General features: G+C 32.6%; 2 protein-coding genes across 2 annotated transcripts; both read right to left on the bottom strand.

The window, feature by feature from the left end:
- Positions 1-2,698, bottom strand: LOC123212845 (SWI/SNF-related matrix-associated actin-dependent regulator of chromatin subfamily D member 1-like). Its single transcript, XM_044632062.1, has 2 exons — positions 2,305-2,698; positions 1-388 (listed from the first exon to the last, which is right to left on the bottom strand). Exons 1-2 carry the CDS (start codon positions 2,593-2,595, stop codon positions 272-274), a joined length of 408 nt encoding a protein of 135 aa, XP_044487997.1. The 5' UTR covers positions 2,596-2,698; the 3' UTR covers positions 1-271.
- A 2,499-nt stretch (positions 2,699-5,197) lies between these two features.
- LOC123212844 (classical arabinogalactan protein 9-like) lies at positions 5,198-6,927 on the bottom strand. The gene is made up of 2 exons (XM_044632061.1): positions 6,257-6,927; positions 5,198-5,568 (listed from the first exon to the last, which is right to left on the bottom strand). Exons 1-2 carry the CDS (start codon positions 6,833-6,835, stop codon positions 5,485-5,487), a joined length of 663 nt encoding a protein of 220 aa, XP_044487996.1. The 5' UTR covers positions 6,836-6,927; the 3' UTR covers positions 5,198-5,484.
- Positions 6,928-17,462: the final 10,535 nt, after the last annotated feature.

Genomic DNA, 17,462 nt, shown 5'->3' with positions numbered 1-17,462 from the left:
TTAATACTTAAAAGTAGAAACTTGTGTATATAAATTCCACCAAATTTTAAGATGCATAAACCCACAGCAAGTAATAATATTGCATTAAATAACCTACATCATAAAGAACCAGAAGCAAATAACTCATTAAAACAGTTCTACTTCTGTACCCCAACACCTAGAAGTCTGAAAACACCATTACTTGCAGAAAGCAACATCCACCTTCACTAGCACCAAAATAGCTCTCCAACAAATTATGGTTATCAGCTTTTCAATCTTCAATTTGGTTTTCTTACAGGAAATGAGGACTAATCAACCCAGCAATCTCAAGGAAGCCAACTCTATCCTTTCCTCCAAATATCTTCTTCAGCTTCTCATCACAAACTATGATCTTCTTGTTTTCAGGATCCTAAAAAATGGCACTTCAAATTAGTTCAATATTCATGATATAAAGCATAACCGATCTTGACACTAGTTCTCAATAACAACAGCTCAACAAAGAAATAGAAATGGGAAGATAATGGTCTGATTAATAGGACAACTTCATCCTGACAGTGTGTTCATGGATTGCCACCTATGATATGCTTTCTCCCCCTGCAACGTTATAAACTAACCGGTAGGTGGGTTGGCAAATGCAAAAACATTTTAGTTTTGTAACCTGTAACAATATTTTAAATTAGAGCACATAAAAGCTATGAAGTGTCTCCATATGAATCACTGAAAATGTTCTCTCATCAGTCCCCTGTTATACCTATCTTGAGAGGAGAATGAAATATTATTTACCAAGAGATCACTTACATGTAAATGAAGTAGCTGCCCCCATGAGGATCAGAGGAGAAAAGCTGGTACCTATCTAAGAATCTAGACCTAATGGCTTGAAAGTAACTACAAAAGCAGAATCCCAAAGAAAGAAAACTACAAAAAACCCCTCTCATTCTTGCGAACCAACCAAATACTGAGGGTTAATCTTACAACCGAACGACAAGAACCAGCAATGTCCAGAACCAAGGACCTCCATAAGGGTTCACACAAATTAATCAACTTCAGTCCTTGTCTCTGCATTGTTAAATCAAACATTATTTTTATTTGTACATGGCATACAGGAATAACACAGAAGACAAATTTTTCTGAGTAATTGTTTCTATGCTAATTCAAATCTACAAGGAAAAATGCCACAAGTCTGACACTATATGGTTAAAGCATTTGCATCTGAATCTGAATATATCAGAGGACAAAAATAGAGACTTTATGCTTTCATAGAACATTTTGAAGAATTTGTCAGACTTTACTATTCCAGATCAAATAATTTTATTATATGAATTAAATGAGGATGATTCATGTGTATTATGAAAGTTCAACTTAAATAAATTCAAACATTACAAAAAGACTGAAGATTTTAAAAATCATCTTATCAACCAGGGACCTTCAGCCATACTAGGTAATTTCTACAATGCACCTCCTTGTAGTGCAAAAGCATGTGGTTGTAAGAAAAAGAAACCTCATAAATGCATTGCTTCAAAAAAAATCAGCTTATTGTAATAGTACTTGAATCTCCAGCTGGCAAGGCCATGCACTTCTGTCAATACATATTAGCTTATGACCATGGAAATCCTAAATTAGCTATTTCTAAATTTCTAATAAAAAATAATGGTTCCTTTTACCCAAGAAAGCTAAAGCTCTGTCAAAACACCAGTATTTCATAAATATATACTGTGACAGTTTAAATTTTATCTACAACAAAATTGTGATATGGAATGGAAATTGTGATCAATTGAATGCAATAAGAGGATATATTGCTCAGAAAATTAGAGGCAAACATCCCCATTCCTCTCAATTTCAACTTCAAAATAAAAGTCATGTTAGCCAACACACATTTTTCGCTCGTCATTAAAAAATAAACCCAAGCACAAAATGAAAAGGGAAAAAAAAAAAGTGAATAGTTTATAAACACCAAGATAGCGTTATCCACAAACATAACATAATCACAAAGACGAAAATGCACAAGTTACAACCAAGATCTCCCAAAAGCCCAAAAATACGAAACCAATTCTATCAGTATAAAAATTCACACGTATTCAAAACCAACAATGGCTTATCCAAACCTGAAAACTCCATAAACCTAAAGCGCATGTAAAACTCACTCTAACCACAACATTACACCAAATCAAACTAGTTTTCTAACAAACACTCTATCCAAACAGACAAACCCATTTCCAAGCACAAACCCATAAATAAGGCACAACAGGATGAGACAGCTTCATCAAACCGTCATATAAAGTAGTTCTATTACTAGTAACATAAATAAAAGTAGAATAAAAAATAAACCTGAAGATTGTGTTCTTTGATATAAGCCCAAATCCGTTTGAGAGCCTGCGTGCGGGGGATTTCAGGGACACCGACAAGAGATTGCATTTCAGGGGACACGGGGCGAGGCTTCATAATGCCTCGAGGTTCGCGCTTTCCGGTCGCGGGCTTGGAGGCAGTGGCTAAGGTCACAGTACGAACCATGCGAAGATTACCGGGCGCGACAAGGTTAGGTCTGAAGGACGGCTTGAGGAAAGACGCACTTTCGGGGGACAGAAAAGCGGTGGAGAAAACGCCGGAGGAGATTGCCATTTCTCTGTGGTTTTGGAAATTGAAGAGTGAAGAGGGTTCTTGTTATCCTTTTTGTTTTGTTTGTGTAGAAGCAGTCACAAAAGATACCGTGTGACAGCGTTGATGGGCGAGAGGGCACTTAGCCCGCCTTAATTCTTCCTGTACGGATATTGAAACGGTGCGGTTTAGTTCTCTTTGAAATTACTAGAAACACCCTCTTGCCTGACTGGGTGTCTGGAGACTGGGAGACTGGGACTAAAATAAATTGTGTCAAACATTTGGATGACTTTTTAAATAAATTAAAAAATAATATCACATTTTAAATATAACAATTTTGTTTTTAAAAAAATTTGAAAACTAACCCTAATTGCGATGTTGCTTTTTTGAAAATTATTATATTTATTTTTTATACATTGAAAATATTTTTATTATTTTAATAATTTATAATATAATATTTATATTTATAATTTATTATATTTTATTTAGTTATTTAAAAGTGTGATTATCATATTTAAAATTATTCTATTAAGTTATTTAAATGTGTTATCATCATTTTTTAAATTATTAGAGGGTATATAAAATTTTAAAAATATTTAAGGAGGATAAATTATTGTTAATATAATTTAAATATTTAAGGAGTTAATTTTTAATTTTTATTAATTTTCTGTTGTATAATAAATTTGAAAAATTAAATACTATTAATAAAATAGTAATTTTATTTTCTAGTATAGTGTTTTTTTTTTCACAAACAAAGTTTGATTTTGAGTAAAAAAAAAAATACTATTTAAATGTTTTTAGGCCAAACTTTTAGTGGAAAATCTAATTTGATCTTTTAATTTTTATATTCTCGATAGAACGTTTCTTTGTTCTGATTAGGGGTAGATATAAACCAAATTGAATCTGAATAACTCTTGGCTTGAGTTTAATTGGAATAAAAAATAGTTCGACTCAAGTTTAGCTCGACTTCATCTATCCAATATTAGGAGTGATTCGAGTTTAGTTCAAATTTATAAATATAATATATAACTTAAATTTGTGATTCATTAATAAAATAATGTCGTTTAATATAATTCGAATTAAGTCATGAGTCAAGTTTGAATCAAATCAAGTCATCTATTCAGCTCATAAACTAAACTCTTTATAACTCGAATTCGACTCAATTTTGAAATGAACCGAACCTTTTAATTGGAACTCAATTCATATTCGAAGTAAACAAATTTAAATCGAATTGAATCAACTTTCAAACCCAACCCAGTTTAATTCAAATCCAACTTTAGTTCTAATGGCAAACTAGAACCTCCTTTATATTTTTTTTTTCCCTTTTATATCAAATTACGAAATAACACGATTTGACATGAACACATAGTTTAAGTTATCCCTATTGTAGTTGATGAATATCCATCAACAATTTTGCAGCTGAAGATATGGTCCATAACTATTATATTATAACCATGACTTACTCTACAATTATTTATATCTTTGATGAATTTCCACGTTGTTCTTGTAAACAAAGAGAAAAGGACTATTTGATGAATTTCCACAATTGAAAAACTCAAATACTCATCTATGATCTATTTTTTGTTAATTTTTTCTTTTAGAAGTAGGAGTAAAATAATAATTTTACTGTTTATATTAAAAATATATAAAATTTATTACTCCCCTTCTAAGTTTTAGAAATTAACAATTTAACTATAGCCTAAAGTTTTCATGTTTTGAAAAGTAACATTTCTACCCCCAAACCTAGGGTTTCTATATTTTTCAAATTGTAGTTGTCCTCCAGAACTTTCAAAAACAACAATTTTACCCTTACTCTTCAACTTCAGCTTTCGACATCCTTTTTGGCCTCCTCTTTCTCCTAAGCCAAAAATAAGTGGTGCAAGAAAGAGGCAGAGATCTCTTCATCACACCACCACCTACCATCGACTCAAGAAAAGGAGAAGGCCGAAAAGAACGTCAAAAGGAATGCCAAAATCTGAAATTAAAGAGTGGGGGTGAAACTACTGTTTTTGAAAGTTATGAAGGTCGCTGAGTTTGAAAAATATGTAAACCCTAAGTTTGAAGGTGAAAATATTACTTTTCAAAGATTAAAACTTTAGATAAAGAGAAAATTGTTAGTTTCTAAAATCCAAAGGGAAAAAAGCAATAAACTTTATATCTTTTTAATATAAATAGTAAAATAACTATTTTATCCTTACTTCTAATAGAAAAAGTTTATAAAAGTTGGGTTGTGAGTAAGAATTTAGATTTTCAACTATCACATATGTGATTTTGAATTTCAACTAAAACTTTGGGGGGGAAATAGCCATTTTCCATGTAAATAAATTTGTAAGGCAGACGAAGCCCAAGAATCGGGTGCCACATGAACTAAACTGTGTATGCACAGCAAAAATAGATGGGTCCAAACCTAACAGTACTACCTTAGTTGGTTAATTAAGAAATCATAGATGGGCCTATAGAGAGAGCTTCCATCTTCATGCCCTTCAATATGCATAATTGATTGCGCCCATGTGATCCAAATAGACGAACTTGGTAGTGTCACGAATTTGTTTGATACTTTAAGGGTTCTTATTACGGATTTTATTTTGTGCTCTTCGTCGTTCACATTGTGTCTATAGTATTCATGTGACTGGGAAATTGATCTAATGGGATTTATGATGAATGAAATGACAAACTAATAATAATAAAGGAGACAGTGCGAAGGAAGTTGCCACCAGCAATCCCATACAAATAAGAATAAACCCGCCCTCCAATACAAAAGCTCCCCTCAAAAATCTCCCAAAGAATCTAACCCAATGTATATATGTAACTCAAATACAGACAATAAAGACTCCCATCAGCGATATATGACGGCGGCAGAGAATTAAAACCAACAAAAATAGAAACTTCAGACACATCAGGAATAGAACATGTCTAAAGTAGTAATATCACCATAGCCCATCCCAACACCAGGCTCTCCGCCATCTTCTCCATTGTCCACACCTTCTGTACCCCACTCTGCAATAAAAAATTTCACCATTAGCATCAAAACCTCAGAAGATCCACCCACATTTTTCTTTCAATTAATTATTAAAACTTTAAATACTGGTTGTCTTGGGTTATGCACCTATTGGCTAAGACTGAGATTCTTAGCCTGTATTTTTCTGAGGAAAATAAGACTGGGATTGGACTGGGCTATTCAGGATTTACGCAGTCATTGGGATTCTGTGCCTTGTGTTTTCAATCCCCAACCACGACAACCTTTGGACATCTGCTACTCGTGTATTAATTATCCCTGGATTTCATTATTATCCACTGGCATATAAATTTTTAACAAATTTGTCCGAGATCTTTTAGCATTATTGATTGAAGAGCGTGTAGAGGAATGCAGCCAATCACATTTGCGTGTTCCCTTTCATTATATCTCACCAGATCTGACCCAACCCAACTGTGTTAGTTAACAAGTCAATAAGAAGCACGAAAATTATCGTGTTTTGTCTTCTCGATATTATGCCTAAACGACAAGACCTTTTGACAGTTCAAATTAAACTTTAAATTTGCTCAGCTAAACTAAACTACGATCGCGAAACAGTGTAGAGATCTATGCATCCCAGAGACAAATGTAGACATAGAGAATGGAGATCTGTAATAAAACACGTAGATCCAATATAAGCATGCAATTAAAAGAATGCAAAAGGGAACTTACGATATCAGTCTGAGATGGACCAGGAGAGTCTGATGTAAGGCTGGGACCGGGCGCACCCACTGTGGGGCTCAAGCCCAGAGGTGAAGGTGCCAAAACCTTTGGTTTCTTGCTGGGGGCGGGAGCTGGTACTGAGGCTGGAGGAGAAGCAAGTGGAGCTGGTGGAGGAACAGCGGGGGGTGGAGTAGCTGGAGGAGGTGTAGCAGGTGGTGGGGTGGCTGGTGGTGGAGTGGCTGGTGGTGGAGTTGCTGGTGGGGGAGTGGCAGGTGGAGGTGTAGCCGGAGGTGGGGTAGCTGGTGGAGGAGTTGCCGGAGGAGGAGTGGCTGGCGGGGGAGTAGCGGGGGGAGGAGCGCTAACTGGTGGTGGCGTTGCCGGGGGAGGGGCAGAGACGGGGGGAGGAGTCGTTGCGGGTGGTGGGGATGAAGTTGGTGGCGGAGTGGTGGAAACAGGTGGAGAGGCAGTTGGTGTCGTCGGTGTAGGAGGCGCCGGAGTGGCGGTTGGTGAAGTGGCCGGCGATTGACCCGCAACGCCGGCAATAACAATGCAGAACAATGCAATAAAGAAACGTGCTTTGTGAACCATTTTTCTCACTTCCTACGCAGCGTTTTATGTTAAACGTGCGCACTCTCTGTGTTTGTTAGTGCAGTAGTACAGCAGGGAGTGTTGTGGTGATAGAATAAATAAGAGCGTTAGGGGTGAGGGGCTTGGTGGGGTTTTTGAATGAAGAAACCAAAGGAAGGTTCGGTGTGTATGGAATCGTGGGCCCATACACCATCAAACAGATCAGCAACGTCTGATTAAGGGACAAGCGATGTAGGGTCAAGTCAAGAGCCACGCGGCTTCCAGATTTGGGGTTTGGTATTACAGTTGTAAGAAAGAGCGTTGATTTTTTATTCCTAGTTGGATGGGCATTGATGATTTTTTGTTGTTAGTTACTCGTGAATCATAAAACAAAAATGAAGGGAAAGAAATTTGATGCTTTAAGCCCACCATAAACGATGTATTAATTTTCATAAGGCCAAAACACTATTTCCCACCCAAGGTTCAATGCATTATCAAATATATATTTGTCAAGTTTTAAAAATTTGAATATTTATATAAATAAAATTGTTATTTTACCGATAAATTTTAAAAATTTATATTATTTTTCTTCTCTTGGGTTGAAAAATTAATAATTTTTTTAATGATTAAATTTTAAAAAAATAATTTTCCCCTTGACGTTTCAATTTCTAATAAAACCTCTCTCTCTTTTATAATCGGAATTGCTCGACTATTTCTCTCTCTTCTTTTAGACTTATCTTCATCTAAACGAATGAGGTGATCGATTTGACTTCGTCAATTGCAATTGACTACCACGTTTGGAATCCATGAAGAGCCAATAAAGATAACAGATCTAGAGTCGATTCAATAGAAACACAACAGATCTATTATTAGAGTCGATTCTTCATCTTCAATATGATTTGTCATTACTAGAGCTTCTTCGCCTGTCATCAAAGTTATCAACGATGGTTGTGGGAGAAGGAGATGGTGGTCGTTACCGTCACCATTGTCGAATCCCTAGGAAGAAGGGAAAAATCATTTTTTAAAATTAGGATATGGAATGAAATGTCAATTTTCAAAACCTAAGAAGAAAATAAAATAAAATTATATATTTTTTAATATTACTAATAAAATAATAATTTTTTTTCTTTAACTCTATCTAAAAATTCTAATAAAAGTTTATTCATAGATAAATATTTGAGTTTTTTAAACTCTATAAATGTGTATTGAGAATTGACAAAACCTTATATGGGAACGAGTCTTTCGGCTTTTTCATAAATCACTTAATAAAACATGTTTATTTTGCAATTTCTTAATTGATTTAAATTGTATCTAAAAAATAACTTTAGATAAAAAGATAAACGAAAATTTGAGGGATAATTTTTTTTTAAACAAAAAACCTTATTCAAACGAAATTATCTCTTCAAGATTGAATCAATCATGATATAAAAAAAAATTTAAGTTTGATTATTAATCTTACTATTTTTATATAAGATAAGTTAATAATTTTATATTAAAATATTATTAAAATAATAAATTTATATTCTCTTTGCACATATCATTCCCTTCATTGTTACTCATACGAGGCTGTTGCAGCAAAATGAAGGCAACATGTAACTTGATTGAGTGGTGGATGACTGATGATGAATAATGATGAGTGGAGCATAGTGTGATTTATACGCTGAGAGTCCAATCAACCAAAATTGGTTGGGATGCTGGACCTGGAGCACCGCCACAAGGTGGGCCTCATTTCGCTGTCTGTCACGCCGTGATAGGTGCCTTTAACCCAAATCTTTGTCCACTTCAGGGATTTCCCATCAAGACAACTAACAAACTACCCACCCAGACCTTTCAAACTCTTTTTACTTCCGTTAAATTGATAACAAGAATTTATAAAATCATTTTCCAAGATTGCCATTATAAGTTGATGTCATATGTGACTTGAATTTTCATCATGCCAGTTGTAAAATCACCTAAAAGTTACCTTATAAGTCTAATATGTATTTCCATTTTTTTTTTTTTTTTGGTTCAAATTCACACTCAATTTTTATGAGCAACCTAATTTTCTGTAAAAAAACTTGTATATGAAGTAAAGAATTATTTTTCTTACTTAGAAGGTAAACTTCCTTCCCCTTTTGGCCAGTTGTGAGAAACTTCCTTCCCCTCGTAAGGTAAAATTTGGCTTTGGGTGAAAAGGGGATTAAAATTTCAAATTCTTAACAACAGGTAACAAATAAAGGTATCCAAAGGATCAGATTGTCCGTAAAAAATAATAAATAGTTAAAAATTTATAATATAATTGTTTGGTCTACTAAAAATCGATATTGATCCAAAACCTTAACACATGTCTCGGATCTTATCATATTATGAATCAACATAACTTACAAAACTCGTTAATTGATTAACTATGACATAACACAATCTATAAATATATAAGTTATATTAAATTTGACTTGACACGATCTATTATCATGTCAATTCATCATAAAAAAGAATACAATAAATTACAAAATCTCTCTCTCTCTCTCTGTCTCTTTACTATAAAAAGAATGCAAAAAATTTATAAAATTGTATATAACAAGCATCTGAAATTTACATGGAATTAGAAACAACTTGTAATAGAAATAGAAACGTGATCATCTTTAAACATGCATTAAAAATCCACCTATCTTGCTAAGGTTACTTAATTTTGTCCAAAACCTTGTAGGACAGACAAATTCCACTCACCAAATTATCGTCAAAGCTTCAAAAAATTAGTTTTTCAACTAATATAATTATTTATGTATCAATTTTAAATATATAAATAAATATATATTTAATATATATCATCGTATATTTAAAGAAATTTAAATTAAAGATATAATAATTATAATTTTGAATTAAAAATGTAAGCAATCATTCAATTTGAAAGCCAGCAAAAACATTTACCATGGTGGGTGCGCAGAAGAGAAAACCGAATTCAAATGAAGAATATAGTAGTTAAAATCAATTAATGGCACGTGAGAATTTGTATTTTTTAACTTCAAATTGGTGGGAAATAATCAATTTCCCATAATAAAAAGCAAAATGCGGAGCTTTCCTCGGCTTATAGTTGTCCAATTTTGTCTACATTGTAGGCCTCCTGTTGTTGTCTTTTATACAGTAACATGTTTAAATTAGCATGAAAGACAGCTCATAGATAGAGGAATGCAAAAGGGATTTTAATGGAGTGGGCTAAATTGTTAAAGCATCATAATCAATATTAATCTCTTTTATATGAAATGATGTTAACTTGTTAGCCTCCTTCTGTTTCTTTGTCAACATCCCCTTATTTCAGCTTGACTTTACAGGTTTTTTCTACTCAATCAAACTGTAAAGCCATCCCTGTTAACTTGTTCCAAGGCTCTCTGTTTCATGTATGGAATGGAATGACTAAAATCTTAAATATGAGTTGCCAAAGTTGATTGCCTTTTTTAATACTTATTAGATGAGATGTTATACATTTTTTAATGCTTGGTTCAAAAAAAAAAAGTATAAATTTACTTTTATAATCATTCTCTACCCAAAATATTCGGTCTTGAAAGACAGTTCGATTTAGATGGGATTCCTCATAAGAAAAAAAAAATCTTGGATAGGGTATTCACTTAAAACATGTCTAATTAACTAAAGAATCTAGGTGACATAAATTTACCTCTGAACTTCATATACCCATCCTAATTAGAAGATCCAAATTCCAAGCCACGTAAAATTATTTTTAAAACTTTATGTAATTAAGCAACTATCTTTAAAGAGTAATATTACATATACAAACAAATTGTATAAACTTATTTATACAATCTGATATAATAGTATTTGATTGGTTAATTTTAAAATGAGAGAAAAAATAAACAATCACAAACTATCACTTTAACATACATATAAATCTGTATAATTAATTTACAAAAAAAAATTATTTATTTTTAGAATGTGTCTACTTAGTTAAGAAATTCACTATGCATAAATTGGATTCTAAGCTTCTTGGTTGTTGTCTTCTTAATTACTTAGTTAAGAATCCAAATTTGTATAAACCTTATAATTTGACATTCACGACCTAATCATATGGGAGGCTTCCACGTTATTCATTCAGAACATATTTATTAAATTAAGAAAATCCGATTTAATTAACCAAATCTCTGCAAAACATAACAACTAATAGAAATTATTAAGAATTATTAACATTTAAAGATTAATCCTCTCAAACTAAAGGGCATGATTGATTGTTATTGATGTAACTAATTGATGCACTTGTTGGTAGAATGTCAGTGTCACCTCAATAACAAAAAACAAATATAATAAAGGAGGACAAAGGCAAATCAGATCAACCGTTGTAAAGAGTGAATTAAAAGCGTTCCATTTTTTCCCATCTTCCATGTAAATGTTTGTTAATGGGTCCATGTCTCTGTCTACGGTTGGGTGCCTTGTATTTATAAACGGGAAGAGAAATGGTTTTGATCATGGATGTGGAAATTGTATCTGTGAAATACTCTTGAAAATAAAGTAACTTCTCTTGTTACAAATGTATAAATTGCTTTTGACATTTTGTGTGCCTTGTAATCTATCTTTATTTTTATTTTGTTGGTTGTTCAAACAAGGATAGAGGTTTATATTAGAACTAGATTTAAATTGAATTGAGTTTAAATTTGATTTGATTTATATAGAATCAGATTCAGACTCATTGAGATGGCTTAAAAAAATATTAAGCTTATCAATTTTTTTAAGTTCAAGAATGTGACGAGTTAAATACCCTAAAACTCAAACTCAAAACTAAACTTGTTTTGAATTCGTTCAAATCAAGTTCGAACAAATTTGATTCAAATCCAACCCTAAATTATTCAATTTTTGTAACAACTGAATTCATTAATTTTAGGATGGTTTTTAAAATTTGATATAGCAGTGTTAAGAGTGAATGTAATAAAAGAGAAATATGTAGATAATAGATTAGGTAGGGAGACGTTTTTAGTTTCTACATTGTTCACTTTCGATCAATTTCTCTTGTTGTATGGATTACGTTAAATTATTTGGGTGAAAAATCAAAATAATTTTTTAAGGGTGCCGATTTTAGTCACATTTATATATGTATATGATTTGAGATGCCATGTTTATTGGAGTCGTATTCATCGGTAATATTTTGGTTGTGGGTGGGTTGGCAATTTGAACTGGGCCACTCCTGCCCAAAGAAGTTTGGTGAGCCCAAGAGAAAGTTCAGCCCAAACAGGTGTGTCCAACTCCAATGCCGAATGGTTTATGTAATTGTATTATATTCATATTATGTCGATTCCAATCTGACTCAAATTAGAACTATGTTAAAATCTTCTAACCCTAATCTCATTTTGAACTACTTTCAGATTAATCTAATGTGAATGAATTGACCCAAAATTATTAATTGTTTCTACTTTTCCAAGTATTTTTAGCATTTTCAAATTACCTAGATTTATTATTAACAAAATACACAACATTGCAATTTACCTATTTACATTGACCCAAAAAAACTACATATCAGAACCCTTTAAAACATGTGAATAATTCTAATAATCAAATCTCATTTAAACTTATCAAAAATAAAATAAAAATTTTAAATAATAACCAAAAATAATCTAAGCAAGCCCAAATATGCAATTAATAAGTAATCAGTTATATTAAAAAATATTAAAAAATATGATGATACAAAGTTTAGCCATTTCTAGCTTTAATTTGAAAAACCATTTTCAGGTCAATTAGCTCTTTCGTGATTAAAACAGATTACAGAAGTCTTAAAAGCTGTCGAGTTTATTTGCAGAAGTTGTTGGGCTTTCACTTTAAATAGAATACAAGGCGAGCAAAACTATAATTTATTTTTTTGGTAATTAGAGATTTTTATAACCAATACGTAAGTCAATGCTGAAATCAGGTAAAAGTTCAAATCTAAACTTTTACTTTGGAAATTTTGGTACTTCATTAATTTTATTAACCGTTGAGAACTCAAACTAATTTAATTGATGATGTCTTAATAGAGTTGAGTTATAACATGTTTTATCAGAGCCATTAGTAGTATGAAGCCTTATCAGGCTTTATACTGTTGACCCCGGCCTTCTTTGCCTCTGTGCTATACATAGGGATCGGCATTGATAACGCCCTTGACATTCAACTGATCAGTCCAAAGCTGAAGGAGATCGCATGCTAAAACAAATTTTTTGGCTGTGTTGAATAGAATGGTTCAATAAGCAGAACCGGGCAAGAGGTTCCATGGTCTGTTTTCAATTCTGGCAGTAGTGGCTCCATGGTCTCGTAACATTGGAGCAGATCAACACCAGGTGTTGGTACAGTCACCACTATTGTCTGTCAACAGCCAGTCAATTGACGGTCAACCATAGAAAAAAAATGGTGTGCTTGTCCCGTAGGGACTAAATGGTGATGATCTGCTGTTGGAAGAAGTGTTATTGGCCTGCGTCATGTCCCAATGTTTATGGGCTTGTCAGTTGTCAGTGTAGAACATGGTAGCATTAATTGACAAAGAGTCAACCCTTTCCCTGCACAATACTGCTTCTGCATTAACTTCTGTACTCTCCACATTTCTAGCGGTGGTGCCCCCTTTTCTAATATTTAAAATTTTTAAAAAAGGAATTTGAGTTTAAATTTTTGTTCTATATATAAAATCTTCATTTTTTTAATATAATAATTATCTGAATTTATTTCTATAATTAAAAAGTGCGTTTTTCACAATGACCAATGCATTTATTTTCTCTTTCCTTTAACAGTAACAATGCTTACTAGTTAATTTTGAAATATTTCACATTGCTGAAATGGAATGTTAAATTTGTAATCAACTGAACAAACTAACAAGATTTTGAAGCCTCTTCAATCCCATAAGCAAGTGACCTTTTATGAAAGAAAGAAAATGGTGAGTGGGCGACTGTTGTTATGAGTTCGCCCTTAATCGGACTTGGCGATGTGTTATGGTGGCCTAATGCCTTTGACAATGGGTGGCGAAACATGTTAAGATTGATTGGGCCTACAACTTTGCAGCATAACCCAATTATAATCCATTGAATGTCAAAAAGCATTGGGCCTCCACCAGACACAAACACTTTTCAGAGATCGAACAGAGCCAGCAGGCAGACCAAGTTGGGCACCACGTGCGGGAGCAAGCAGAAACTGCATATGAGCCCTCTTGAAAACAGTACAAAATATGAGCATATGGGCGAGGCATGGACGGATAACTGATCGATGCCCTTCCTTCCTTCATATATATTTATAAATACAAAGGAAGACGACTTCTCCTCCCATCCAACTCTACACCTTGTTGGTTAAATCAAATATTTTATTTTGTATTAAAAATTTAATATTTTATATGGTATATTACATCATTTTTTTAAAATAAAATAAAATAATAAAAATTTTAATTATTACATCATTATCTTAAAAAAATTATAAACATTTATTAAAAATTTAAAAACACTTTTATCACATCATCATTTCTTTATAAAAATATATTAATATGTATCAATAATATGTATTATATTATATTATATAATATCATACTAATTTAATATACTTTAAAATTCATATCTTATATTAATACCTTCGGCCATCACTTCTTCCAAGTGATAGAAACATCACTTGCTAATATTACATTGTGAAACCAATAAAAGCACGTACACCCACGTACATTTTTCACACCAAAAATAATCCTTGTGAATTGATGACCATCTTAAATGCCAGTCCATCAATTCCAGAGCTTTTGCATTTTGACATTCATCCATGCCTTTCAGGCTTCCACATTGCCAAACCAAACTTAATTTCCTGCCCCTTGCCGACACTCAATTTTCCCAATCTTTGTAATTTTATATTATGCATTCCTCGCCTAATCTCACTATATTTTTGGACTGCTCAACTTGTCTACCAATTTTATAACACCTCCTAAATTCCTGCTTCTTTGTATGCTTAATTAAACTATTTCAGTCTGACAAATGGGGATCAAAAAGTCAAAACCAATTACCCACAACACAAGCTCATTCCCCATATGCATTTTACTATTTTTTACACTCTAGATTCTAACCCACCATTTTTTTTATATTTAGGACTGGTGCCTGTCTTATTATTTTATTTAGACTTTGTTAACAATTCAAAATTAATGTGGTTGGCTCTACATGATGCATTTCCCAAGTTGATTTAGCCATGATCACTCTTTAAGCTTTGTGGGTTTTAATTTTGTTGAATCAGAAGCCTTCACTAGAAATAAGAGTTGGAGGTTGAGAGAAACATTTTACACAAATTTAAATTATTTGTATAATAGACTTTATCTTATAGAGTAAATGTGATTTATTGGTTTTATAACTATGGTAGAGATTTGAATCCAAATTTCTCCGTAAAAGTTATAATGTTTTATCAGTTTTACAAACTCTAATATAAACACTTAATTAGGTTACTTGATTGGATTTTATAAAATAAAAATGTTTTTACAAATTTTAACGGGAAAATTATATAATACAGTTGAGCCAAGCGAACCCCTAATTAGAAGCTCATTAGCCTTCTCTTAGCACATGAGAGTAGAGGGGAAAACGTTTTTTTTCTTATTTTCAATCTTTTGCCCTTAAAATAATAGAGAGGGAAGTGCTTGCTGTTTGGTAAGAAAAAGAAGCTAAGCAAAGACGGTTTTAAAATAAGAAATCATATATTGAAGTCAGCTAACCCAGGAAAGGAGAAGGAGGATGGGGTTCATAATTATTAAATTCTATACAAGCAAACTTAGAGCCACAAAAATTGCAATTATTTGATTAGGGTATAGAAAGCAAAATTATTTGTATAATGAATCCTTAAAATCCTTTTAACTCTTGTTCAAAAGACTTGGCCCTCATTAATCACTTTAAAGAACAAATTATTATTTTTATATTTAACATACCAAGTGAATGAATTAACAAAACCTTAGTAAAAAGTGACAAAAAAGAATAAATTATTGTTTTTTAAATGCATATTTGGATATACAGATGATATGTCATTATGTGATTTTTAATTAATGATCAAATAACACTTAATCACGTAATAACATATTATCTGTATAATTAATTATATGCACAAAAGTATGTTCATATAACATTCCAAAAATATTTGGTTATTAAACGAAAAAGCTTGTGAAAGCATTGAAGAAAGTGGTTTGTGTTTGGTTAAAGCTCGCAATTTGGGAAATTTTTTAATGAAAAATGGCCCCCTTTGGTGGATGACAATTTAAAGCTCTTCCACAGTGTAAGATTTTTCTGCTCTTAAATGGTGGGAATGAGAAACACTAATTGGCCAGATCGCATTAGATTCTTACCTTCAATGAACTGAAAGTTGTTAAGTAGTTGGATATTCAGAGTCTTTATGAATCATCATTTTGCTTACTTCTGGTTTACTGTTTTAGTTTACACCCACGGATTTCAAGTCTAAAAACTATGACAAGCAGATTTGGTAGTGTTTAAATGGAATCCATATGACTTCCATGTGAGGCTACACAATACAAGATTGTTATAGGTAACTCAAATACTCAAATCTTCCCATTATTAAACTAATTAGTTAAGTAAAAGATTTGTTTAAGTTGGTGATTAATTATAATAATTATTTCTGGTGATGGGAGTTCTGAATCCCCACGTAACAATGGAGGCGGTCAAGATTGGTGAATTTTGTCAAGAATTATCAGCTAAAGATGCTGATTAGGTGACCACTTGGAGAAGAAAAGAACGGAGTAAATGTAACTGGTTGATGCAACAGGTTACACAAAGTCGGAAAAGGGCAAGAGAGCCAGTGAAAATTGTGTATAAATTTGAACTCAAATGCAGGGCTTTTGTGGAGGGGTTGGTGCATCAGAGTAATAAGGCAGGTGGATATATTTATAATGGTACTTTGTGTGAACAATACCCATATGGGCATACAGTTTTTTGCCCCCAAAAAGACAAGAAGAAATGCAACCCCTCATCAATGGAGAATTTGACAATTAACAAACATCATCATCACGTGGAACCTTCCCCAACAAATAAATCTTAAATACATGAAGTTTTTTTTTTTTTTAAATAATCATCAAAGCAGTAAAAGAGAAAGATAGTGTCTGCAAAAGCAGGTAAAAATAGCATATCTCATAACAAAATAAAATATAAAGAGAAGAAAGACGAAGACTTTTATTCCGTGTCTTGCTTTAATGATATTTCACACACAAGCCTTCCCCATATACGATGCACTTTGGTTTCTGCAGGGAGGTTTAATTCAGGTCTGATCATAAATGGAGGTTTTTTTTTTTTTTTTAATGTTTATACATATAAAATTCTTTCAATGGAAAATATTTCCAAATCTTCATCCCACTTGGGGAGAAGCGGCAAAGTTGTCAAAAAAGTCGGTCCTAAAGAGGCTCTGCTACTGAATTTTCAAACACCATAGATGCTGGCAAGCACCATATAAAGATTCATGTTTATATAAATAAAGATAGAGCCAAGGCAATATGAAACATAACATCAGCATTGAAAAAGATGGAGATTCACATTTGACCCACCTAGAAGAAATTGATTTATAATATACTCTCAGGACAAGATGTGCATTTTGTCATGAAAACAGTGAAAGTAATTTTGAAGGAAAATCTCCACATATCATCAAAAGATTTTCTCAACATCTAAAAGGTTAAAAACGTACACCAATTGACAAGTCAAAA

This window comes from Mangifera indica, chromosome 4 (assembly GCF_011075055.1).
Source record: "Mangifera indica cultivar Alphonso chromosome 4, CATAS_Mindica_2.1, whole genome shotgun sequence".
In the NCBI taxonomy this organism is placed as follows: domain Eukaryota; kingdom Viridiplantae; phylum Streptophyta; class Magnoliopsida; order Sapindales; family Anacardiaceae; genus Mangifera; species Mangifera indica.
Note: the sequence above shows the minus strand (reverse complement) of the source record. Positions and strands in the feature narration are given on the sequence as shown.

Bases quoted from the DNA above. Each gene is read 5' to 3' on its own strand.
- LOC123212845 (XM_044632062.1), bottom strand. From the start codon at position 2,595: ATGGCAATCTCCTCCGGCGTTTTCTCCACCGCTTTTCTGTCCCCCGAA. The intron at 389-2,304 runs GTTTATTTTTTA...GCCATTTTTTAG, and splicing joins TCAAAGAACACAATCTTCAG to GATCCTGAAAACAAGAAGAT.
- LOC123212844 (XM_044632061.1), bottom strand. From the start codon at position 6,835: ATGGTTCACAAAGCACGTTTCTTTATTGCATTGTTCTGCATTGTTATT. The intron at 5,569-6,256 runs GTAAGTTCCCTT...TTTTTATTGCAG, and splicing joins GTCCATCTCAGACTGATATC to AGTGGGGTACAGAAGGTGTG.